The 24,012-nt window shown below is 45.0% G+C and overlaps 1 protein-coding gene across 2 annotated transcripts in view; it reads left to right on the top strand.

The window, feature by feature from the left end:
- Nucleotides 1-24,012, top strand: part of LAS1L (LAS1 like ribosome biogenesis factor) — a 55,666-nt gene that overhangs the window by 23,092 nt on the left and 8,562 nt on the right. For both annotated transcript variants that reach the window (XM_054040688.1, XM_054040689.1), the window contains exons 8-12: nucleotides 6,319-6,404; nucleotides 7,489-7,704; nucleotides 8,494-8,632; nucleotides 9,286-9,665; nucleotides 12,445-12,592. In XM_054040688.1, coding sequence (XP_053896663.1) covers nucleotides 6,319-6,404; nucleotides 7,489-7,704; nucleotides 8,494-8,632; nucleotides 9,286-9,665; nucleotides 12,445-12,592 — 969 coding nt within the window. The remainder of the gene's footprint in view (nucleotides 1-6,318; nucleotides 6,405-7,488; nucleotides 7,705-8,493; nucleotides 8,633-9,285; nucleotides 9,666-12,444; nucleotides 12,593-24,012) is intronic.

Raw genomic sequence — 24,012 nt, 5'->3', positions numbered from 1 at the left:
TAATCTGCTGAGCACTTACCTGAAAAATCAGACCCTTTCAATGTGTGTCGAGCTGAGCATCTACAAACTGAGGCATCAAAAAGTCATTAGTTACAATTAAAAATCATGGTGCATGTATGCATGTCGGCCTGTAAAAATAGAAGTATACTTCTTTTCATCCATCGGCCCTGTGGAACTGGTTGATGAAATGGGACAGGTGCCACTACGCACAGATACAGTCACATTCTCAGAAATGCTGTGCGAATATACTGGACTTGCTTGGACTAAGCAGGTGAGCTCGCTGGGGAATGGTGAACCGCTGGAGGAACAAACTCTGCTGGAATCTCTTTGCTGTGACTTATAGCAAACATGTTCAAGAACTAGCCCTCTTTTGGATGGGGAAACTGAGGTACGGAAAAGTGAAATTACTTGATGGAGGTCGTGTGATAAGCCAGAGGGGCAGAGCCAGGATTTGGACTCAGGATGATCTGGCTTCCAGTCCCATGTTTGGTCCATTAGACCACACTTCCTCTCATTCTATCTTTATTACTAAGTCCAGAGCTACAAACTTGTAAAGAACAGTATGGGCTGTTATATTTATAGTTAAGGGGAGGCTGTCCCTATTTCCAGCAGCTGGAAATGATGCTCTGACTGGAGTGACATTTCTCTTCCTCCCACAGGCTTTCTTTGAGAGTCGAGAGTGATTAAAAGCATCTCCCATAAAAGAATCCTACTTGTACCTTTTGCCTTTTTTTATTAGCAGTAGTACATTACTATATTAAAAATGAAAATAAGATCCTGTCACACTCTTATTTCCATTGATCTTTATATAGCAACACCAATGCTGTAGCATAGCATAGGTTCCTACCTCCCTCCCTTAATTGGAGTTGTCTGTAAATTGCAAATGAATGGCCAATAAGCCACTGAAGCATTAAAAATAAAAAGCATTAAAAATAAAACCCCTGCCCCCTACAGCTTCTGGCTCCCAGTTTGAAGTTCTGCCATGAATCTGCCAATTGCCTTTTGACACCAAAGAGAGAGCAGAGAATGGTATTTGGATGCAAAAGCAGCAGAGAGAACATGCTTTATGATGCATACCGTTGGCCTGATAAGTACCCTCTTGCTTAACTGTACAGAGGCCTAAGAAGCCAACGGGAACTGCTCTTGTTGTGCACGTTTCTGGCAGTGCTAGAAATACTCTGTCAGTCCAGGGAATTCTAACTAGTGCCACTGGTACTACAGAGAGATCACCTCCAGGAAGCCTGCAAAGAGACTAATACTTAAAGAATTACCATAGCCTTCTTTCTTGGGAAGATGGGGCATATCAACAGTTTCCTGTGAATTTTTGCAGATATTTACTTTTTAAAAATGGGAAAGAATTTTTGCTTTCATTTTCATAGTTAACCCTTAGAAAATGTGCTAATTCCCTGGTGGCTAGAAGGTGTGAACTGGCGATTGGTGTATTCTGCTCCAAGGACACTCTTGTGTTGGGTATTGGAAGAATCTACTGTGTCACCCCCCTTATTCAGTGCATATATGAGGATAATTAGTGAGGAGGCATAGGCTGAAGCATTTTCGGTATGCTGGCGATGCCCAGGTTTAAATTGCTGTCTCATCTGATCTGAAGAGTGCAGCCAAATGCATTTCCTGGTGTCTGGGTCTATTGGACCATGGATGAGAGCAAGCTGGCTGTAGCTCAGTCACTGGGGGAAAGAAGCAGGGTAGTTGGGTGAGGTTCTCTCAGCCCTTCTGAGGGTGTACAATCAACGTTTGTGACAAAAGTCCACGACTTGGAGTCTGGTTTGACTACCAGCTGTTTCCAGATGATCAAATAGTGGCATTGGGTGAGGTTGCTGTGTTCTCTCCTGGATATGGATTCTGCACTATGATTGACGCTAAGATTTTGTTACCGTTATTTTTAGTAAAAGTCATGGATAGGTCACAGGCAATAAACAATCATTCAGGGAAGCCATGGTCTGTCTGTGACTTTTGCTGCTGCAGTTTCCCCCACCACTGTGGTGTCTGGGAGCTGTGGGGTTTCCCCTCTGCCCAGGGCGGCTGGGAGCTGCAGGGTAATCATATTTCCCACAGAGAAAATGGGACACCCCAGCCGCTTGCCTGAGGCGTCTCCCTATCACCCACGTGAGGCTGTCGCCTTCCGGCCCCTCAGAAGTCTGTCACCTGTTGCTGGAACTTTGCAGGGGGCTTCCTGTCATTTGTCACTGCTGTCGCCTGTTGCTGGAACCCTGCCAGGGCCCCACTGGCTGTCTGCTCCAGAGTTCTACAACCCCTGGGGCTGAAGCAGAGAATGTCAAGGAGGTCTCTGGAAGTCCCGGATTCCATGACCTCCGTGACATAAACGTAGCCTTAACTATGATCCGTGTCTTCTCATCTCTAGACTGAATATTGCAATGCACCGTATTTGGGACTTGATCTTAAATGTAATGGAAAGCTGCAGCTAATGCAGAATGTTGGTAGGCTGCTTGATGAGTACAGTTTCTTGCCCTCAGCACACTAGGCTTGTGCTCCAGGATCTACTGAGGCTGGGTATTGACAAACGGGTGGAATTTTAAATGGTGTGTTTAAATATGAAGCCCTAAGTGGCCTTAGACCTTCCTATCTGAGAGGCTGCCTTCTCCCTATGACACGCTGCCACAGTTAGGATGAACAGGGGTGCTTGAGCTTGGTTTGCGTCTGTATGAGAGAGCTACTGGTAGTGTGTGCTCTGCGATGGTCCCTTTCTTGGCCTGTTCTCCCACACCATCTGAAGTGGCTGGCCTGGCCTGGCCATACAGCAGTGCCAGTCTGGGCATTGACAGGGAATTGAGGTATGACCCTCTTCCTACCTGATATTTGTTCCTTGCCATTCCCTCAGACTAAGAACCATCAGGGAGGGGGAAAGGGTCACAGTGGAATGTAGGGAAGGCCTGGCACGGAGGTGATGGCACTGATCAGCTGAAAGATGGTATTGGCAGAAGTGGTAAGGTGGGCAACGAGCAATAAGATATCTGTATGCAGCGGTGGGAGTGGTCTCCTGTTTGTAGGAAAACAGAGAAGCTGCTAGGAAGGGAAGGGAGACTAAGGCTACATTTACACTACGGGGGTGAGGGGGAGATCGATTTCAGACACGCAAATTCAGCTACGCAAATAGCGTAGCTGAATTCGACGTATCTGATCCGACTTACCCCGCTGTGAGGACGGCGGCAAATTGACAGTCGCGGCTCCCCCGTCGACGGCGCTTACTCCTACCTGGACTGGTGGAGTACGCGCGTTGATTCGGGGATCGATTATCGCATCCCGAAGAGATGCGATAAATCGATCCCCGAGAGATTGATTTTCTACCGCCGATCTGGGCGGGTAGTGAAGACCAGCCCTAAAAATGACAAGTTTACTAGTTCACTGGTTTTGGCAATCCAGGTGTCAGAGTCCAGGGCTAACGGGGTCCACTAACCTCTTCTAGTACTCCATACAACCTGAGAAAACCTGTCAATTAGCATTCCTACATGACTCTGGGTCCAGTTCATTGCTATGGTTCTGTCCATATAGACCACATGTGTGCAGTGGTGGAAAGGCAGGAAGATGCCGCTAGAAATTAAAAGCAGAATTAGTTTCCAGTGCTAAAGAATCTCCTGATGCCTTAGGGCAGGGGTGACCAACCTGAGCCTGAGAAGGAGCCACAATTTACCAATGTACATTGCCAAAGAGCCACAGTAATACATCAGCAGCCCCCCATCAGCTTCCCCGCCTCTCAGCACCTCCCGCCCACCAGCAGCCCTGCTGATCAGCGCCTCCCCCTCCCTCCTTCAGCTGTTTCGTGGTGTGCAAGAGGCTCTGGGGAGGGTGGAAGGGGGAGGAGCGAGGGCATGGCAGGCTCAGGGGAGGGGGCGGGAAGAGGTGGAGTGTGGGCAGGGCCTGTGGCAGAACCAGGGGTTGAGCAGTGAGCACCCCCCGGCACATTGGAAAGTTGGCACCTGTCGTTCCAGCCCCGGAGTTGGTGCCTATACAAAGACTGTGGCTCTGGAGCCACAAGTTGCCCACCTCTGCCTCAGGGGACTGACCCAGTCACCTCCCTGAGTCAGCTGTGCTTGTCATCCCTGTTTGCATAATCACACATTTGAGGCTGCATCTCCATGGATGTGACCTTAAATAGTCAGTGAGGAACAGTCCTTGTATCTAGGAATATAGTAATTATCCTAGAACAGATTCCAGAAAAGAGAGGGATCTAAATCTGAACCTATACTGTAAGGCAAGTCACAGTCTATTGCTGGCCTTTCTAGTAGCTGGGGTCTCGCTGAATCACTTAGTTGCTGCAATTTGGTGTAGTGTTTGTGTATATTTTACCTGCACCCAGAGGCCTTTGAATTGGGCTCATGTCTATAGAATCTTAGATCAGATCTATTTAACTTGCCTTGATGTTCAGATTTGGGTTTGGGGATTTCCCCCTTCCCCCCCGCCGACAATAAAAGCCTCAGACATCCTGTAACAAAGCATGTCTTGTTTAACTCTGGTTCTGCCTCTGTAAACCCAAAGAAAATAGAAGCAGAGATGCCATTTCCTCTCACTTAAGCATTCTGCATTTGAAAATGGCTGGTTTGATATTTGTGCTGTTATTTTTAATGCTGTCCTTTGTGTATTACCAAACACTGGACTAAGCAGAAGCCCTTATTCAAATAATGAGTGGCCGTAGGAATTTATACCTGGACCTACTGCTTCTTCTCACTGCCAACCTCCAGCTCAACCTATCTGAACCAGAGTGTTTAAATGAGTTTCCTCTGTCTCCCACTTCAGTTGCACCAAGTCCTTGTACTAGCAATTGCACGCCATCGTGGGCTATGAGTTTCAGCTCTCCCATGCTAACCATGGCAGCTGTTAGGATGGGAGACCTCAAAGTACATCCCAGGTACTGCAGAAAATGGCATTGGCAATTCAGTAGGGGGTGCCCTTCTTCTGACATTTGAACTAGTATCTTTAACATAGTTATGGGGGATGCTTTTCTGCCAGAGGTTCAGAGATGTCATTTTTCAGATGGGACTTAACAGTCCTGATTGCTTGTGGTCCTTCTAGCCCAGGGGTCGGCAACGTTTGGCACGCGGCTCGCCAGGGTAAGCACCCTAGTGGGCCGGGCCAGTTTATTTACCTGCTGACGTGGCAGGTTCGGCCGATCACAGCCCCCACTGGCTGCAGTTCGCCGTCTCGGGCCAATGGGGGCAGCGGGAAGCTGCGGCCAGCACATCCCTCGCCTGCGCCGCTTCCCGCTGCTCCCATTGGCCCGGGACGGCGAACCGCGGCAAGTGGGGGTCGCGATCGGCCGAACCTGCCGCGTCAACAGGTCAATAAACTGGCCTGGCCCGCTAGGGTGCTTACCCTGGTGAGCCGCGTGCCAAACATTGCTGACCCCTGTTCTAGATCCTGGTTGTTAGACCTCTACCACGCATTATCGGAATGAATCATTTTAATTAAAAACATAGTGCTGAATCCCCTGCACTGCTTCTGAAATGTCAGTGCCTTGGGATTTTCCCCCCTTACCAGAGTACAAGTGTTAATCGTAGTGTCCTGGTCACATTCTGGTTTGGAGGATTGCGTTTCCCCTCCAGTTTCAGTGGGTATCTTAACTCCTAGACTACAGTTCGTATAGTGTTTTGGGGCCCTATGAATAGGCTTGGCAGAACTCAATTTTTATTTTTATCAATTTTTAATTAAAGTTTCTGCTGGGTGTCAGTGGCCTGGCTAACCCCCCAACCAGGCCACTACTGAATATCTCCTGCTGGAGTACTCCTCACAGTCCTGGCTGGGGATCTCTGCTCTGTCCCTCCAAGACTGCTGCTGCCTCCTTGCACCTTGTGTCTCCAGGGATTGTGTGTCAGCTGCCCTGAAGCCATGCAGGGAGCCCTCTGCAGTTCCACTGTCATGGGAATTGAGTAAGCGGGTCCTGATGGAGCAGATCAGAGACCCCCGCACTCCCAACTGGTGTGTGAGAGAGTAAATCTGTGATGGCAGGGCTGCACAGGACTCCCTGCGCTGCCACAGGGCTGGTGGCACCCAATCCCTGCAGGTGCAAGGGGGAGGGAGGCTGCATTTGTGCTGCTTGTTTATTGATTGGGTTTTTTTGGTGTTGATTTAAGGGTGTCAGCTGAAGTTGACATTTAATGTCCTTAGTTGATTAAAGTCAAATCCTGCCAAGCCTGCCTATTAAGGAGCTGCCACGTCCCACCGCATTTCAGCAGCAGGTGAAATGAAGCCCGTGTATATAGCATGTGAAGTGTTTTGGGGGTCAGGACAAGAGATGCTTTGGAAATGCAAGGTACGGATGGGACTAATGGGGATTTCTATTTGTTCTAGGGAGGTGGTGGCTGAAGCTCTGCTAGATGATGGCTCTCTCATTCCAACTGTGGAACAGCTGGAGACTTTAAATATCAAGTGTGAAGGTTAGTGTCTCAGACTTTATGTGAAATCCTTTAAATGAACACACCGGGGTCAGGGCAGTGAGTTAGGCTTAATATGTTTTCTCATTATGATGAAAAACTAAGTTTGCATTAGTTTAATTTGTCTTGAAACATGCTGTGTACTTGCACCAGGCCTACTCTCCTGCCCCTCCTGTCTACTACAAGTTTTTGTAAATCCTACCCCATCTTTTTGGAGCCCCCCCCCCCTTTTTTTTTTTCCTCCCCATGTTTGCCTTTTTGCTTCTTTACCCACTCCTACATGCATGAAGGCAGACCTTCCATGTCAATGCTGCAGTTACGTGGTTGCAAGCGGAGGCTTCCTTCTAAGTCTGATTGTGACTGTATGCCTCTCTCTTGCTGTATCTACGATAGCTATGGGTTTCATGGAGACCACAGGAATTTCCATTTGGAACTGGTCAAAAATAATGTCCTTGCCCTTGTATGACCGTCTCTAGCTGTGACTTGCTTCTGTGTTGCTGCTCACAGGTTGGGTGAGACTGCACTGATAGACATGAACATTGGCCCCTTTAAAATGCCAGTCTAAAGAGTGTTGGGCACCCAAGCCCTATTTTCATTGGAAATCGGGTGACTAACTCCGTTGGGACCAATTGAAAATCCCCACCTAAGAGATTCCCAGGGAGTTATCTTCACGTTTCTGTAATTATATTACAGTAGTAGAGCTCTTTGGAGCTGCTCAATACTATGTTGCTTTACCCTATACTAATCCTTTTTATAGTATCTTTTTAGATAGATTAGCTCTTAATTATGTGGGAGTTGAGCTTATGATGGCAAAGCATTAGCAAAACAGAGAGAGGTTTTCCTGTGGCTTACAGCACGATTAGATCAAGCTTCATATTTTCTGCTTTCATTGAAAAATTGTATTAATTACCTAATTATCCATTCATTGTTTTTCCTGTCTTTGCTGATTATAACTGATTCAGAGTGGGATGCCAGGAGTAATATAGGGCCACTGAATACAGTATATGCTACTCACTTTTGAGCTATCAGATGTTATGTTTAAAATACTTTATCATTCAAGCGTAGTGTTTTTGTTTTTTCCCCATAGAAAACAAACAGTTGCTGGATTTCAAAATCCCTCAGACATTTTACTACTTCTGGCAGCCTCTGCTAAAGGGCCTCCAGTCCCGAGACTTTACACAGACCCTGCTAGAGAAAATGTTTGCTGACCTGAAGCAGTGTTCTGAATCTTCAGAACTCAGGCCTCAGTACCTGATCAACTGGGCTGCTGAGATTCTGACGGCCAACGCCAAAGCTAAAGCCAGTGAGTGAGTCTGAAATTCTTTAGGTTCTGTATGAAGATGGCTTTAAAATCCTCTCCTGTTTCAGTGCAAGGAATGGGGAAGATGGTACTTCTTTCAAGTCGGAAATTATACTGGTCATATTAATTTACTATGGCTTTCAAGTTCTCTGTTTTCATGCTTTTTAATTTGCACTTTTTGGGTACCCTTTAGTTCATTGTAATATATGGAAAAATGATTTCCAAAACTTCATTATGGGTTTTATCAAGACTTGAAAGGTGGTAATTTTTCCTGTAAGGGACCAATGCCCCAGCATGGTGTTGAGAGCACTGCACTGCTAACGTGCTGTTTTATACATAAAACCTGAACCAGTAGTTTGTGTTATTACAGATGCCAGTTGGACTTCTCATAATAAGCAGTTCTTAGGAATCCTTGGCTTCCAGTGCTGTGCTCAGACCACTAGTCATACAGTGCTGCTTTTGCAACACCCTGGGGTTACTCTGAGTGTCCAGACCAGACCCCACTATGGCTGTTCTCATTTTGTTCTTCCTACTTATGCATATGTTGCCTTTGGGTGAGCTGTCTTTCACTTCCTGTCCTGAACTTTTTAGAGTTGCTGAAACTGCCAAATTATTGTATGTTGTGTTTCACTCCAGAGGCAGCTGCAACACAGCTGGTTGGAATGATGGCCTGAAAAGCACATGCCTCTTAAGGGTGAAAGGTGCTATAGAAATGTAAAAGGTTGGTTATAAACATGTTTCTTACATTGAGAGTTCCCTCTCTTCTTCATCCTTTTTTTTTTTTTTTTTAAGGGAGGAAAGTGAGACGCCCTTCACGGAGTCAGATAAACAAAAGGAAGCTGTTTCTCCGTAGAGTTTCCTTGCAGTGGATAAAGCTCATTGATGAATGTTTGGCAGCTCCTTGCTGGGCGACCCCACACCTCCTGCAGCGGTAGGTGTGACCCCCATCTCTTTGAAAAAGGACAGAGGGGACAGGAAGCAGATCATATGCAACCCTGGTCAGAGCCATTGAAAAGAAGTATGTTCAGTTGTGGCTGGGACTCCTTCACTGACCTGCTGTCACCCTTATGAAAACCCTTTGGTGTATACTAAACCTATATTGTTTCTGCTGTTCTCTCCACTGGTGCTACGAGAGAGAAAGCAGCAGAATTTTTCAGGTCTCTCTTTCAAAAAACAAATTTAGTAGAGTGGAGTAGAGAAACTAGAAATTGGTGACAAAAAAAAAAAAAATCTACATTTGAGGTATCCGAAAAGCAACATGGGCAAAGAATCATGATGAAGCTGGTTGATGTTAACAATGTAGTGAGAGCTTATAAAGGTTGTAATCTGTGCTTTTTCATGAAAATCATGAGAGGGGAAATTAAGAAAAAAATCAGAATATTTAAGAAAACAAAGAGGGAGAGTGAGTAGCCTAGGACCCCACTCAGCTTGGGAGGATTACCACCTCTGTCACGTGCACCATCCCGATGGCATGGGAGAGCTGGTTTAGAAGAGCTCATGTTTAAGAGCTGCTGGATTCCCTAAACCTCTGTCCTGGAGTCTCTTCTTGCTTGTAATGCTTTGGTTCCCTCCTTCTCTTTCTAGGATCCTGTCAGACATGGAGCCTCCCTTGCCTTCAGATGCTCAGGAGAACCTTCTCTATCTCTCCTCCATCTACACCCAAGAAGGAGGCTCGCTCTCCAGTCCAGGCTCTTCGTCAGACAGCAGTGGGCAGCCAATTTACACCACTGAGAGCTTACAGTGGAAGGCCAGACAGGACAGTCAGGCCAAAGGCCATAGGGTGGAAAGGCGAGAAACTGTACTGGGTGGTGTTGGTGAGGAAGAAGACAATGGGGAGGAGGAAGCTGAGGAGGAAGAGATGGAAGCTGAGCCAACGCCTTTGGAGGAACTTCATGTTGATAACATGATGGTTATTGCTGAGAAAAGGGCAGCACTGCATGGGTCCATCTGGCAGATCAGTGCAGGTAAAAGTGATTTTAAGACTTATTCTGATGCCCTGGGTCTCTCTTTGTCACCACTAAATATAAATTGAAATGCACAGTGGCCCCTCAGTACTCTTAGCCTGGTTAAGACTGAAGCTTACTTCAAATCCATGTTAAAGCTAAATCCCTGTAAACTGTTTTTTCAGCCTGCCACTTATAGGCAGCTCCCTTCTCGTGGCTCCCATGACACTGTGGTTACTTTTTACAGGTACACACAGCTAATGCTTCATTAACTTTCATATCACTGTGGTTAAAATTCCAGTTTACCTTGTTGGTGGAGAAGGGTGTGGGCTAGCGGTGAGCAGCAAAGAAAATATGAACATTTCATGGACTTTGGCAATACATGCTGAAAGCCTCCCCTTATCAGACCAAGAGTTGATTAAAAATGTTATTTATGTATTTCCAGTGGTGTGCAAAGTGCTTTTCAGACAAGTGCCATGCTCCAGGAAGCTTGCAATATACACAGCCAGCCTTCAAATGGATGAAACGAGACAAGGAGTTCAGGGAGCAAATGGAGTCTTAGAGGCCAGAAAAGGGACCACGCAAGATCATCTAGTTTGACCTCCTGTATATCACAGGCCACCAACACCACCCAGTAACCGCACACTAAACCCAACAACTGGAATTAGACCAAAGTTTTACAACCCTGAGGAGATTAAACTATTGTGTTTAGGGTAGTTTAGCAACCACATTTTTAATTCTAAGACTACGTCCCACTACTATTGAATACTTATTTTTTGAGGGGCTAGGAGGATTTTAAGGTTGACAGGGTTCATTGAAGAAGCACGATTTGTTGAAGACTTTTGTGGGGGGGGAAGGGATGGGGAGGAAAGAACTGGTGAGTCAGATCAGGGAAGGCATGCCAGATACATTCACAACAATGCGAAAGGCAATTCACTCAGATACTTTTCTTAAGTACATTATTTTTTGTTTGTCTAAGCAATTATCTTTAATCAAATTGATGTTGGGTCACTAGAGTTGAATGTTCAGGTGAGTGGGAGAATCAAGTAACAGTGAAATGAGCAACTTTTCCATGGTAAGCAGGAGTTGGAAACATTCGGTTCACATTCTATGGCTGGCTGGAATAGAGAGCCTTTTCAGTTACTGCTGTCCAAGTTGGCACACTGTCACGGGGACTATCAGAAACTGAATAAAGGAGTAGGAAGTGATGGGGAAAATGTAACTGTGCCCATTATTGTTGTAAGAACCTTCCAGTTGATAAAAGGATGTGTACTTTCCAGGTATTGCTATGTTCCTTCTTTTTCACATTCTCTCCCCAATCATGTGCAAATGATTCTTTACGGGTTATTCAGGATTCCCCCAGCTTTTATCTTGCTTCCCTTCTATTCTGTAGGGCGAGTTCCTGTTTTCAGTTACTACTGTATTTTCCTAACACTTCTAGGCTAGGACTTTTAAAGAGGCCTAAGTTCAATGTGAGATTGGTGTCAAACTCCCTTATACTTTTTTGGAAAATCCCAGTTTGAATCCCCCTTGTCTTAAGTGATCTTGTTCCAGTTATCCAACTCCCACTTGGTTAAAAATATATTTCCTCTCTTCTGCTCCTGTCTTTGCTGATGGGATACCGGCAAAGAGGTTACTGTGGATGGAAACCAAAGGAGCAAACTGCTAGTGGCAAACATGCAGCTTTCTGCTCCTTAAAATGGGGGAATGTCTTACATGTGTGCAAGTGGCTCTTTCCATGTACTAGATCTTGGATTTTTTTAGGAACCAAATCAGGTGCTTTTCCAAAGTGTAATGTTGAATTAACGCACATGAACAGCTTTGTTAGTTTTCAAATGCCACAAGTAAATTAAAACAAAAACAAAAAAAACCCTAAATTTAAATAAAAGAAATTGCTCTAGAACGTGACTCTGAAGAAGACTTGGGGTCATGGTGGATAATCAGCTGAACGTGAGCTCCCAGTGCGATGCTGAGGCTAAAGGGGCTAACGTATTCCTTAGATGCATAAATGGGAATCTCAAATAGGAGCAGAGAGGTTATTTTACCTGTGTATTTGGCACTGGTGCAGTCACTTCTGGAATGTTGTGTTCAGTTCTGGTGTCCACAGTTCAAGAAAGATGTTGATAAATTCAGGAGAGTTCAGAGAAGAACGATTAAGTTACGGTTTCTAATCTTTTATTGTGATCGACTCAAGGAGCTCAAACTTTTAATGAAGAAGAATGCTAAAGGATGACTTGATCAGAGTCTATAAGTACCTGCTACATGGGGAACAAATATTTGATAATGGGATCTTCAATCTAGCAGAGAAAGGTATAGCATGATCCAGTGGTTGGAAGATGAAGCAAGACAAATTCCAACTGGAAATAAGGTGTAAATTTAACAGTGGGGTAATTAACCATTGGAACAGTTTTCCAAGGGTTGTGGTGGATTCTCCATCACTGGCAACTTTTAAATCAAGATTGGATATTTTTCTACAAGATCTGCTCTAGGAATTATTTTGGGTAAGTTCTGGTGCCTGTGTTATACAGGAGGTCAGACTGGATGACAAGAATGGTCCTTTCTGGCCTTGGAATCTGTGGGGTTTAATAACTCAGAGTATCCCAAAATGTTTGGACAAGCTGCACTTTGGAGAAGCAGGAGAAGTCAGAATCAAAATTTGGAGATGTTATTCCCAAATGTATGCTACACAATTCTTGCATGAGATATGAAATGCACGAACAGCCCACATACTGTTTTCTGAAGTTTAGTTAGAAAGCGCACGCTTCTTGTTTTGTACCATGAATGTTGTTTTCCCACCCAGATGGAGTGCAGTGGAAAGACTTTCCTCTTGGGAAACTTCCAGGCCAGACAGATGACCCTGATAGCCTATTGGTGGATAGTTATTCTATGATGTCCATGCTCGATCAGCCAGTAACAAGAGACGACGGAAGGAACTCCCCCAGTACAAAGTAAGTAGTGGCATGGGTGGGGGTGTCTGCCATTATGCCATCAAGTACATGTTGTTTATGCTCAGCCCTGCACCACCCCAAGAAGGGTCTGAGACAGCTGTTCCTGTTAATAGCTATAGCAGTTTGAGAAATGTGTAATTGTTCTCTCTCTCTCTGCTAGCATTTCATTGACTTCTAGTCTGAGGATACAGGAAGAGGCCGGAGAGGGTTACTTTAAATTAAAAAAAAAAAAAAAAGTCTGTTTTGAGCAAAGTGCTTGGCTGAATCTCACAAGAAAATGGCAGGGGGCATAGAGACCTTTACTGTGACAAGATAAATTAACTCAGTAATGTAGTAGTCCAAATTGTACTATTTTAACCACAGGCAAATTCATTCAGTGATGTCACTGGGTAAAATACACTCTCCCAGCAACTACTATCACTACCACCTACCCAGATCCCTCAAGTTAAGTTAAAAATCCAGGTAACCAGAACAGCAGCTCTATGATGTGATGTGGTCAGGATGCCTTTAATGGAAAGCAGCATGGTCTTGTGGCTTAAGCCCTGCACTGGAAGCCAGGAGACCTGGGTTGTGTTCCTGGCTCTCGCACATACTCACTGCATAACCATAGGCAAGTCATTTAACCTCTTTGTGCACCAGTTTTCCCATATTAGCCTACCTTGCATGGGATAGGTGTTGAGACTTAATGAACAAGTGTTTGTAAAAGCACTTTGAGGTACTCTGGTGGAAGGGACTAAAAGAGAAATCAATTTTATCACAGGGGGCCACAGGCAATGGGTAACTGCAGAATATATGTCGTAATGTAGAATGGTGCTTCTTTTATATAACCAAGGAGATGAATATGCCTGGAAATTGGTGTGAGCAAACAGAAACTTATCTCACTTCGTGTGCTCAATGTGACTATTACGCAATGTTTACTGAATGAGTTCATTATCAATGTAGTACAGTCTCAGTCTCAGCTATCCAGTCTCTGGTTAACCACAGGTGAGTCAGGCATCCCTGATGGCTATTCTCATCATGCTTAGTTTCCCTGTGAGACTGTGTGTGTGCTTCTGTACACCTTCAGAAAATCAGGGCTGCCTATAATGAGACGAAAGTTATCTTTTCCTGGCAGTGACGTGCACACCCTCTGAATCTCATCCAGCATCTCACTATGCATCTTTAGAAAGCAGTGGCAGTCATTTTCTGAATGGAGGAATCGTACCCTACACTAATCTTTGTTCCCTATATCTTCTCCCACCAAGAATAATTTTGAGAGATTTTTTTTTTTTTGGTAATTGCCACCATTATAAAAGCAGCTTTTTTTTTTTTCCTGTCTGAGAATCTGTGTTGTCGTCTTCTTTGCAGCTCAGCGTTGTTTTTTTTTTTTTTTTTTTTAACCAGTTGGGCAGTTAAGTGCAGTTATGTCTGTGGAAAGATGCATGTGACAATTAGATTCACAGTTTCAGTACTATCCTGCTGAGGCAACCAGCTCCTGGCAGTCCCACCTCCTCCCCCCAATATGTCCCACCTCCTCCTCTGTCCTTAAAAAAAAAAAAAAAAAAAAAATCAGTGGTGGGTTTTCACTGTATCCCATCAGGGAAGCTATTGGTTTTTCACAGACAGATGAATGTTAGGAGTTGAATTTTCAAACCAGTTGTGGCTGTATTAGAGCTCAGGGATTAGACTCTCAGCTGATATAAACTGAAACAGCACCATTGACTTCAAAGAAGCTACACAATTTATACTCAAAGATCTGCCCCCCCTGGGTTGTATCCAGCCTCAATGAAGAATTACAGGATGGGCTGGAGATGGTGGAAGTATTGGAGGAAGCTTTAGCTGAGTAGTTTCTTTTCGGGAATGGGACTGCTCTGGTTAATGTGGAGTTAGCAATTCCATTTTAAGACTTTTTAACTTGGCTATGGTATTTGCCCTTTTAATCCAATAGCTCTGCCAGGGCAAGGCTGTTTCACTGTCAAATCAATTTTGTCTCTTACATTGCAGTATAGGGGCAAGAAACTGTTACTTCTTCAAAAACAAAATACCATATATACTTGTTCGTTAGCCCATTCGTTTATAAGCTGACCCCCCAAAACGGATAGGTAAAAATAGCAAAAACTGTATGACCCTTTCATAAGCCGACCCTATAGTTCAGGGGTTGGAAAACTTTGGCTCCCAGCCTGTTAGGGTAAGCTGCTGGCGGGTTGGGATGTTTTGTTTACCTGAAGTGTCTGCAGGCATGGAGCCCCTCAGCTCCCTGTGGCCACGCTTCACCATTCCCAGCCAATAGAAACTTCCCGCAGTTCCCATTGGCTGGGAACAGCGAACTGCGGCCACAGGGAGCTGAGGGGCTCCATGCCTGCAGACACTCCAGGCAAACAAAACTACAATGTATTAGATCAGGGATCAGCACGCGGCTCGCCAGGGTAAGCACCCTGGCGGGCCAGGACAGTTTGTTTACCTGCAGTGTCCGCAGGTTCGGCCGATCGCGTCTCCCACTGGCCGTGGTTCGCCGTTCCAGGCCAATGGGGGCGGCGGGAAGCGGCGCGGGCCGAGGCATGTGTTGGCTGCTGCTTCCTGCCGCCCCCATTGCCCTGGAGCGGCAAACCGTAGCCAGTTTGACCGAACCTGTGGATGCGGCAGGTAAACAAACCGGCCCGGCCCACCAGGGTGCTTACCCTGGCGAGCCGCGTGCCAAAGGCTGCCGATCCCTGTATTAGATATTCAGTTCAATGATTCCATAGAATTTAAAAGCATCAAATTTTTGTGTAGACCCATTTATAAGCCAACCCCCACTCTTTGATGAGTCATTTTTTTACCAAAAATAGTTGGCTTATGAACGAGTATATACAGTATAAGTAAATGGCAGTTCCTGCATTCCTACCCATTGCATTTGTGATAGCTACCACACTGAAAACCTTTAGACCCATGTTTCTCAAACTGGTCTGTAAAGCCTGTCCTAGTGTTCTGGAGAAGGAAACATGAGATTTATATATTTCAGGATTGGGTGTTGGGAGAGTGAGTCGGTTTGTGAAGTCTCTTGCACATCATTGGTCCACAGAATGAACAAGATCTAGAACAATTGTTGGTGTCTTTCAGGCTATGGAACATACAAACAAGTTCTTCTTTCCTCAGGCAAAAAGAAGCTTTTAGTAAAGAGACCAAGTGGATTGTGTGGACTGTGGTTTTCTGCATGCAATTCAAGGAATTTTGTCCACTTGGTTACTGGAACTGAATCAGCTATGGCAATTACAGTTGCTATGGAATAATTCATGCTCTTTAGATATTCTGTAGTGTAAGGTGACCTTTCTGAGCTGGCTTTGGATGTTGCTGTGTTTGCATCAGGTTAACCTTTGGAGAGTGACAGCCCCATTTTCCAATTGGAACTCCTCAATTTATCCCTTTATCAGGTCAGACTGCCTTAGTCAGAGAAACTTGAAGAGCTCTGTGTAAGCTAGAAAGCTTTTCTCTCTCACCAACAGAAGTTGGTCCAATAAAAGATATTACTTCTCCCATCTTGTCTCTGTCACAGTAAGCACAGATGATCAACTGAATGGAGCCACAATAGTACACTTTTCTCTTAGTCCGCCCCAAGGACTGTGTTGCTGCTTGATTGGTCAGGGTAAAATTAGACATTGGTGTGTTTGGTAATTAAAGTGAGATCTCTTCCATTTAAAGTGAGATCTTCAACCCCTCAGACCTGTAGCATGCTGCTTGTTTTCCAAGTCACGAACTCAAACCATCACAACTTGTTTCATGTAGGGAAAACCTTGGAATTTAGAGATCTATTTTTAATTAAATCTCTATATCCCAAAATTGATACTACTGGGTATGAAGCCTTTTCCTTTAAGAATACAACATCCAGCTATATAACTAGTATTTAGATGGACGAGAGAAGACATCAGAATGGGGAGCTGTGGTAGAACTTTAGTTTTGTCACATTAACAAATGCTCTGATGGGAGACTGGTTGCTTGTTCTTTAATGGTCACTCATTTCCCATCAGTAGATTTAAAGACTTGTCTACACAGTCCCATATTTTGGACTATAGGGGCATGAATCGCAGTGTGTGGCAAAGCACTGCACTTTAACTCCCCCACGTAGCTGTTGTAGCCATGAACTAAAAGGTACATGGTTCACATTAACGTAGTTCTGTTTGAAGAGGATTATATTAACCTGAACTACATAGTTCATGCCTGCGGCATCCACAGGGGGGAGTTAGAGCACAGCACTATGGGGCACGCTGAGGTTCATCCCCCTCCCACTCCGGTCAAAACTGCAGGGCCATGTAGACAAACTCTTGGTTTTGCTATACAGTAGAGACTCCTGCTTATGGAGGCTGCAATAAAACACGTGAAAGAATGGTGTGATTCATTCCACACCATTCTTTGCAACTTGGTACTCTAGATGCCAGCTGCAGAATATGCCCTTTGATTAACCTGGGTAGGCATAATGGACGTACTGTAGTCCCAACCTATTTCTCAGAATTGGTGATGTTACAGTTTTTCCAAAGTGTAGGGAATAAAAGTTACCCGACAGTCCCACTGTCTGGGACTCTGCCATTTGCTGTCTACATGTGAAGGAATTCCTATGGATAGAAACTCCTCATTGGTCCATTGATTAGGAAGTTAAAATGTCTGGAACTTACAGTTTGCCTGTAGCTAGCTGTAATTGTACAATCCTTGCCTCTGTTGCACACACTGATTTCCTTTGTTAGCAAAATTCAGTAATGTTGGCAATTTTATGGGCTGGATCACGATGCATCTGAGTTCAGAGTGCCTTGCCAGTGAACTCATGGGAATAGTAGGGGGCCCTAATATTGAAAGCTGATTCCTTAGAACTTTGGTGCAGAGAGTATCCTATTTGAAAAGAAATTTTTGTCAAGTTATCAAGGAGCCCTATAACCAGGCGCAGTGGCATGTGCCTGTAATCCCAGCTATTTGGGAAGCTGAGGCTGGTGGATCACTTGAGCTCAGGGGTTTTGGGCTGCAGTGCGCTATGCTGATCGGGTGTCTGGTGCCACTGACAGCCTGACCAGTGGGCGGCTGAAGGAATGGCTAGGACAACGCGAACGACGTGTTGTGAGTGGCACTCTGAGGGCTGATTGACCGATCGATCAAGGTGATCAGGGAGCCCTATGATCATCCCTTCCTCTACATCTTAACCACATTCCAGGTGATTTAGTACATGTTTGTAGGATGGGGTTTGAAACAGTTACCAGACACTTGCTGGCTAATGGACTAAATCTACTAGCTGGAGGCTGATATAAAATACTTGCAGAAGAGTGGAGTAGCCCGGTACATCCTGATGCCTGGGAAGGGCGTGAGGGAGAACAGGCATGAGTCATTGCTATGGGGTTCTCTTGTCTGTCTTGTTGCCCGATATGTTTAGAGTTCCTCCTGTCTGCTAGATCAGTGGTTCTCAAAGCTGGTCCGACGCTTGTTCAGGGAAAGCCCCTGGCAGGCTGGGCCTGTTTGTTTAGCGGCCGCGTCCGCAGGTTCAGCTGATCGTGGCTCCCACTGGCTGCGGTTCGCTGCTCCAGGCCAATAGGGGCTGCGGGAAGCAGCGCAGGCCAAGGGATGTGCTGGCTGCCCTTCCCACAGCCCCCGTTGCCCTGGAGCAGCAAACCACGGCCAATGGGAACCGCAATTGGCCGAACCTGCGGACGCAGCAGGTAAACAAACCGGCCCGCCCGCCAGGGGCTTTCCCTGAACAAGCGGCAGACCGGCTTTGAGAACCACTGTGCTAGATGAACCGGGAGTGTATCTTGTTTTCTCCATTCCTGACCACACCCAGCTACTGCAAAGGGCGGGGGGTGGGAGGGGAAGTCTCTGCTCCCCTCCTTGTGCGGGGAGGAGTGGGCATAGAAGGCCTCTACAGCTTTCCACCCTTCCTTTCAGAGTTGCTGGAAACGAGAGGGGATCTCTCCCCACCCTACATGCTCTCTTCTTTAACCTCCCCCATTCCCCAGTCACTCCTACACCTCTACAACTCATAACATTAAGGGACAGTGAAACCGAACAGAGATTTGCTTTTTGCTGAGTTGCTGGAAGGGAACACAGGAGGCAGCAATTCTCTCCTCCATTGTTTGGAAAGAGGGGAGGAGGGGGAAGAACAAATACTCATCACAAAGTGCCTCCCTCAGACACCAAGGCCATGCTTTGAGTGCTGCTGCAGGAGCCACTCGGTACAGCTGACAAGCATCTGGTTATTGTCACAGCTGCTTTCTGAGCAGCAATGGCATTAACCACATTCTAGTCACTTTCACTCCACTCCTGCCAGCTTACGCCCACGCCCCACAGAATATTTCCTACTTGCCAACATCTGCTGCAGTTTTCAAGCGTTGCTTATAAATCATTGTACTAGAATTTTAGAGTTATCTAACATTGGCTGTAATGTCTGAGCTGTAGGAATCCTACAGGCAGTGTTTCCAATGTGTGTGATTGTGGAAGGGTAGACTCCAGGGGCACCAGAATAGGGGAGACCAGGGCCCCATCACTTTTAAATGCTTTTACAGGATGTAAGGCTAAGCGATGGGGTGTTGGGGGGGGGGGTGCAGAGAGGAGTGAACGGAGGATCTCAGGGGAAGGAGCAGTATGGGGGCAGGGCTCCCCACTTTGAGGGAGCTTCCGTCGCTCCTTGTAGACTCACCATTGGTGTGCCCTCTCGTGGCTGGCAGCTCTCAGCTCTAGTGATCCTGCTGATAGTCAGTCTGCCCCTGCAGTGGTTTATCCCCTCTCAAGACTCGGTCCTGCAGCCAGGTCACATTTAGTCCTATCCCTTCCAGTGTAACAAAGTACAACAAGAAATTCCAAACCCTTGCATCAGGTCTCTGGTCTTTGACTCTGGACCCAATGGTCATCACACCACTTCTCAAGGCTCTGAATTTTCATTATGTGCATCTCAGGGGCTTGACACCACTTTTTTAGTGGTTGGTAGGGGAACCCAGACCCATCCTCTACACAGGGACCCCTGGATGAGCAGCCAAGCTCTGCCAAACACAGTCCTGCCTCCTTGGATTCCTTCCTACCATAGCCTTTCTCTCAGCTCCTTCTGGGCTCTTTGTAATAAGAAACACCATCCAGGGCTTCTCCCCACAGGTCTGGTTTCTCATCCTGGTGTCATGGTCAACCACAAGAGCTTGCTTCAGTCATGTGTCTTCAGCTGTCTTCCCTCCCCAACCTTCCTCGTTGCCCTGCAGGAGCCTTCCTGTTCACCACAGGTCTCTCTACTAACAAAACAGTGACTACAGATTTCTTGCCTCTCTCCCTGCAGCCCCTTGCTATGGTGCACTTCCTCTCTTTATAGCCATTACCCAGCTGGGTATCATCTTTAATTAGGGCTGGCCCACCTTCCAGGTGTAGCCAGCTGGATTAATTGGTCTTTCAAGCCCACATTAACCCTTCCACCACCTGTATGGGGTACATACATCATCACATAGATTGACAAGAAGGAAAAAATGCTTTGGATTTAGAGCCTGTGAACAGTTCCTTACAAGTAGAAAGCAGAAATGGCTTTAGACTCCATATATGACACCAGGGAACACCTGGTTCTTGCTCACTTGCTGTTTTGAGTATTGTATTCTCTTAGCATTGCTGCACCTGATCACTCTTCCTCATTTCTTTAGCTGCTTATGTGAAATTCATTTGCTGTATTAAATACTGCGAGGTAGTTCAAGCTATTGTAATTGCACAACAAAAGGAAGTAGCAGGTGAATACTGTGATACTACTGCTAGCAACTGTTCCTCTCCCACGGAAGTTGATGGAACATAACCTTTGGTGCATCAGAGTTGGACTGGGTCACGTTGATTAAATGGATTTTGGGGCATAAAATAACCTATCAGCAGGGGCTGTAGCCATTTTCAGGGTAAAACCTGCCAGAGTTTTCTTGCAAAAACTGGAGAACTTCTAGAGTGATTTTTTTCCCCCTCTTCTATTCATTGATACAACTTTTAAATGCAACACACCATTGTATCCTTAAATGGAAAGTGCACTCGCGCGGCAAGGCTTACTCTGTGTAAAGTATTTCGAAAGTCTTGGTTGAAAGACACCAAATAATTGCAAAAAATTTATTATTTATTTTTAAGCCAAAACTAAGGACCTTCAAAAATGTTTCTTAAATGAAAATGACGAGCAAGTAAAAGCTGTGACTCTAAAAAGTAGTTGCAACATGAAGAAATCCCTGGCAAACCCTTTGGGAGACTTTCCCCCAGACTGCATAATTTGTATAAAATGTTACATGTCAAGATTTAAAAGCCTCCTGCTTATAACTGACTTTGCAGTTGTTCCATGGGCTTTTAAGAGAATATTTAAAAAGTCAGGCTTGTAGTTGGTCCCAAATGACCCTTCCAGCCTGGAGAGGGCAGGTAGATAGGTAAAAAGGCACCTGTGTCTTTAGAGCCATTGTACTTTTAAAACAGTAAAGAAAAAGGTTTTATGTAGGTAATTTGGTACAGAAATGGATTTCCAACCTCATAGGCAAACTTTCTTTCTTTATAAAGTATCCTTTGCAATGTGGCATTCAATTGTCCATCACAGCAGTGAGTCATACCAGAACATATTTGTCTTTATTTCTGAACATAAAGGCCCCCCCTACTTAGTACTTCACCCCAAACAACAAATTAAAAGAAATGCTTTTTTCTGTCTCTCCACAGATGACCTCTGACAATCTGCTGTGGTTTCCATAGACTGAAATGAGGGGTAAACTTTGCTTGACACGTGAAACAGGGCAGAGCTTAAAAAAAGTGATTCCTGTAGGGTAGGGATGTCCATGGGTAAAATGATAGATTGACTCATCAGCATGCTGAACAGTGAGCAGATGATGTTTCTATGGAACAGAAAAACGGAATAGAAATCAGTTTGTTGGAGACTTAATTGTGAGAGGTTTTTGGTAAAACTAAGGACCCAAATTAACTTTTTCCTTCAAGCGGATAACTGGAATGTTTACTTTATAACATAGCTATGGAATATCAGACAGGAAACATTGGTAAAACTGCTTAACTGGGGGAAGCCTTAACGTTTCTCCTTAGTACTTAAGCTAGTATTGTAATTTTTTCCACCCCAATTGCACTCTCATCCACAGCTCTTACCTTGACTGGAGAATAAATGACTGATAACCACCGTGATGTTGTATTTTTGGTGGGAAAATTTACAGAAAAGTGGATGTGCACATTTGCTTGATCCAGGAGGATGAAACCTAAACTGGCTTTTCAGGGATGCATACTGTGCTGGCAGATATATATGCATGTGGTACCTTCACTTCCACCACAGAGTCATGCAGAGTTTTAATAATGCGAGGGTGAAAGCCCACAGAATCCTCCAGTGTCCCACAAACGACAACGCAGGGATCTGACCCATTTTAGCTGTTTTCACTGTACTTTCAAATTGTCTAACTTCCTGTCTGCAGCAAAATGTTCCTTGGGTGCATGCATCATTCCCCTTGAAATACCCATAATGATTCTCCTCCCAGCAATAGAATAACTAATGACAAATGGCATCTAGTTTATCTACATATCGCATCTATCCAGAGAGCTTTTGTGTGTGTGTGCGCACGTGTGTGTGTTTCTCTCTCTTTCTCTCTCGTTTTGTAAGATTCTGGGGGAGGGATGTGGGGTTTTTTTTTTGTTGTTGTCTCTTGATGTATAATTTATGTCAGTGCTCAGTAATGTGGTGTTGCAGAAGTGAATGCAATAGGTGATAGCAGAAACAGGCCTCAGTTTGGTAGTAAGTGTGAATTTATGACAGAGTTGTTGGTGTGGATGGGTATTTTGTTCAAAGTGGAGTGGGGAGGAAGGTTGCCTGAGGTCAGTCAGTCATATGGTATGGAAGACTACAGACAAACCTGAAGAGAGCAGTAACTGCTTCTTGAGATAAGTTCCCAGTAGGCTGTGGGAAACTTTTTGTGGTATTGCTGGGGGGAGAGGCCTTGACTGGTGGGATTTATAGAAGCAGCCATAAGGAAAACCAACTACACACAACTAATGATACCTTTGGAAATGTCGTTTCTCTGTGACTCAGGCTTTTTTTTTTTTTTTTAATGTCTTGTGGTTGGGAGTGAGGGTTATTTACCACTTTTATCTTCAGCTCTCTGCTCTCCCCAGCATCTCTTGGAAGTGAAAGAGGAAGAGGGCAAGTGACGTATAGGATGCATCTGCCTTCCTGAAGAAATCACCTAACAGCTGACTTCAGCTGCAGCTTCTTGCAATTACAACACAGCAGAAACTAGCCCACACATAGCACTGCACTGCAAAAGACATGCAGCTTGCACTGCCTGTTTTATGTAACCTGAAGTCAGACTAGGTGATCACAATGGTTCTTTCCAGCTTTATAATCTATGAATCTGTTCCTTATGCTTCTTGAGTGCCTCTTATCACAGTGGTACCCAAAGCAATTTTTAAACGGTGTATCTACGGAGATGATCTTGCCCACTGCTGAAGTGGAACTTGGCAGCAGCTTAACAATGCACAGCAACACATAGCCGTATCCTAAAAATCAAAGATTGAAAAGGCCAACTAGACCACATGAAGTCCACCTTCCCCTCAGTGCAGCTTGTTCTCTGCAGTATTTGTTTCCAGAGTCTTTTGCAATTTAGTTTGATGTTTTATTAAAAATATAATGAAAACAATTAGTAGTGGAACAATCCTTGATGTTGAAATTACCACAAGTAGCTGTAGAGATTGTGAGTTGTTGGGAGTCATTGTTGAATGAGAATGCTTTGGTGTCGTGTTTTAAAATGGCAGTAGTGAAGAGGTTTCTGACTGACCTTGTGAGACTCCGCCATAGTCTAATAGATGTTGCTGTCGGGAGATGCTTCCAGAAAGCATTCATTTTTTCTTAGTGTCATACTATTATTCATAAGTATACATCCTTAGTTTTTATATTCTGTATATTTGTAGGCAATTTTAGGGCAGTATAAAAGAGCCAAAGAGTTAAATAGTTTTGTGAGTTGAAAGGGTCTTCTTTAAATGCTATTTATGTGCTATGCATTGCACAAGATACACAAGACAATTTCAGCCTGAAACAGCTTACAGTTTAAAAGATAGACACAAGTCTGGACCTCTGGGAATCCCATAGGATGGATGAATGAAGTTGGAATTTTTATATGAACTCCTGGTAGGCATTGCAAAAGAAGTCTGGGCGATACTCAAGCTGGGTAAAAGGACTACTAGAGCCTCTCCGGGGATAGTGCTTGGGGTGTGCTATAGACCGCCGGGATCGACCCAGGATATGGATAAGGAACTATTTAATGTATTAAGGGAAGTAAATACTAATAGAAACTGTGTAATTATGGGGGACTTTAACTTCCCGGATATAGATTGGGGAACAAACACTAGTAGCAATAATAGGGCTCAGATGTTCCTAGATGTGCTTGCGGATCAATTCCTTTATCAAGTGGTAGCTGAGCCGACGAGGGGGGAGGCCATTTTAGATTTGATTCTGGTAA

Source organism: Malaclemys terrapin, chromosome 9 (genome assembly GCF_027887155.1).
Source record: "Malaclemys terrapin pileata isolate rMalTer1 chromosome 9, rMalTer1.hap1, whole genome shotgun sequence".
Lineage (NCBI taxonomy): Eukaryota > Metazoa > Chordata > Testudines > Emydidae > Malaclemys > Malaclemys terrapin.
The sequence above is the reverse complement of the archived record's forward strand: the minus strand, read 5'-3'. Positions and strand labels throughout refer to the sequence as shown.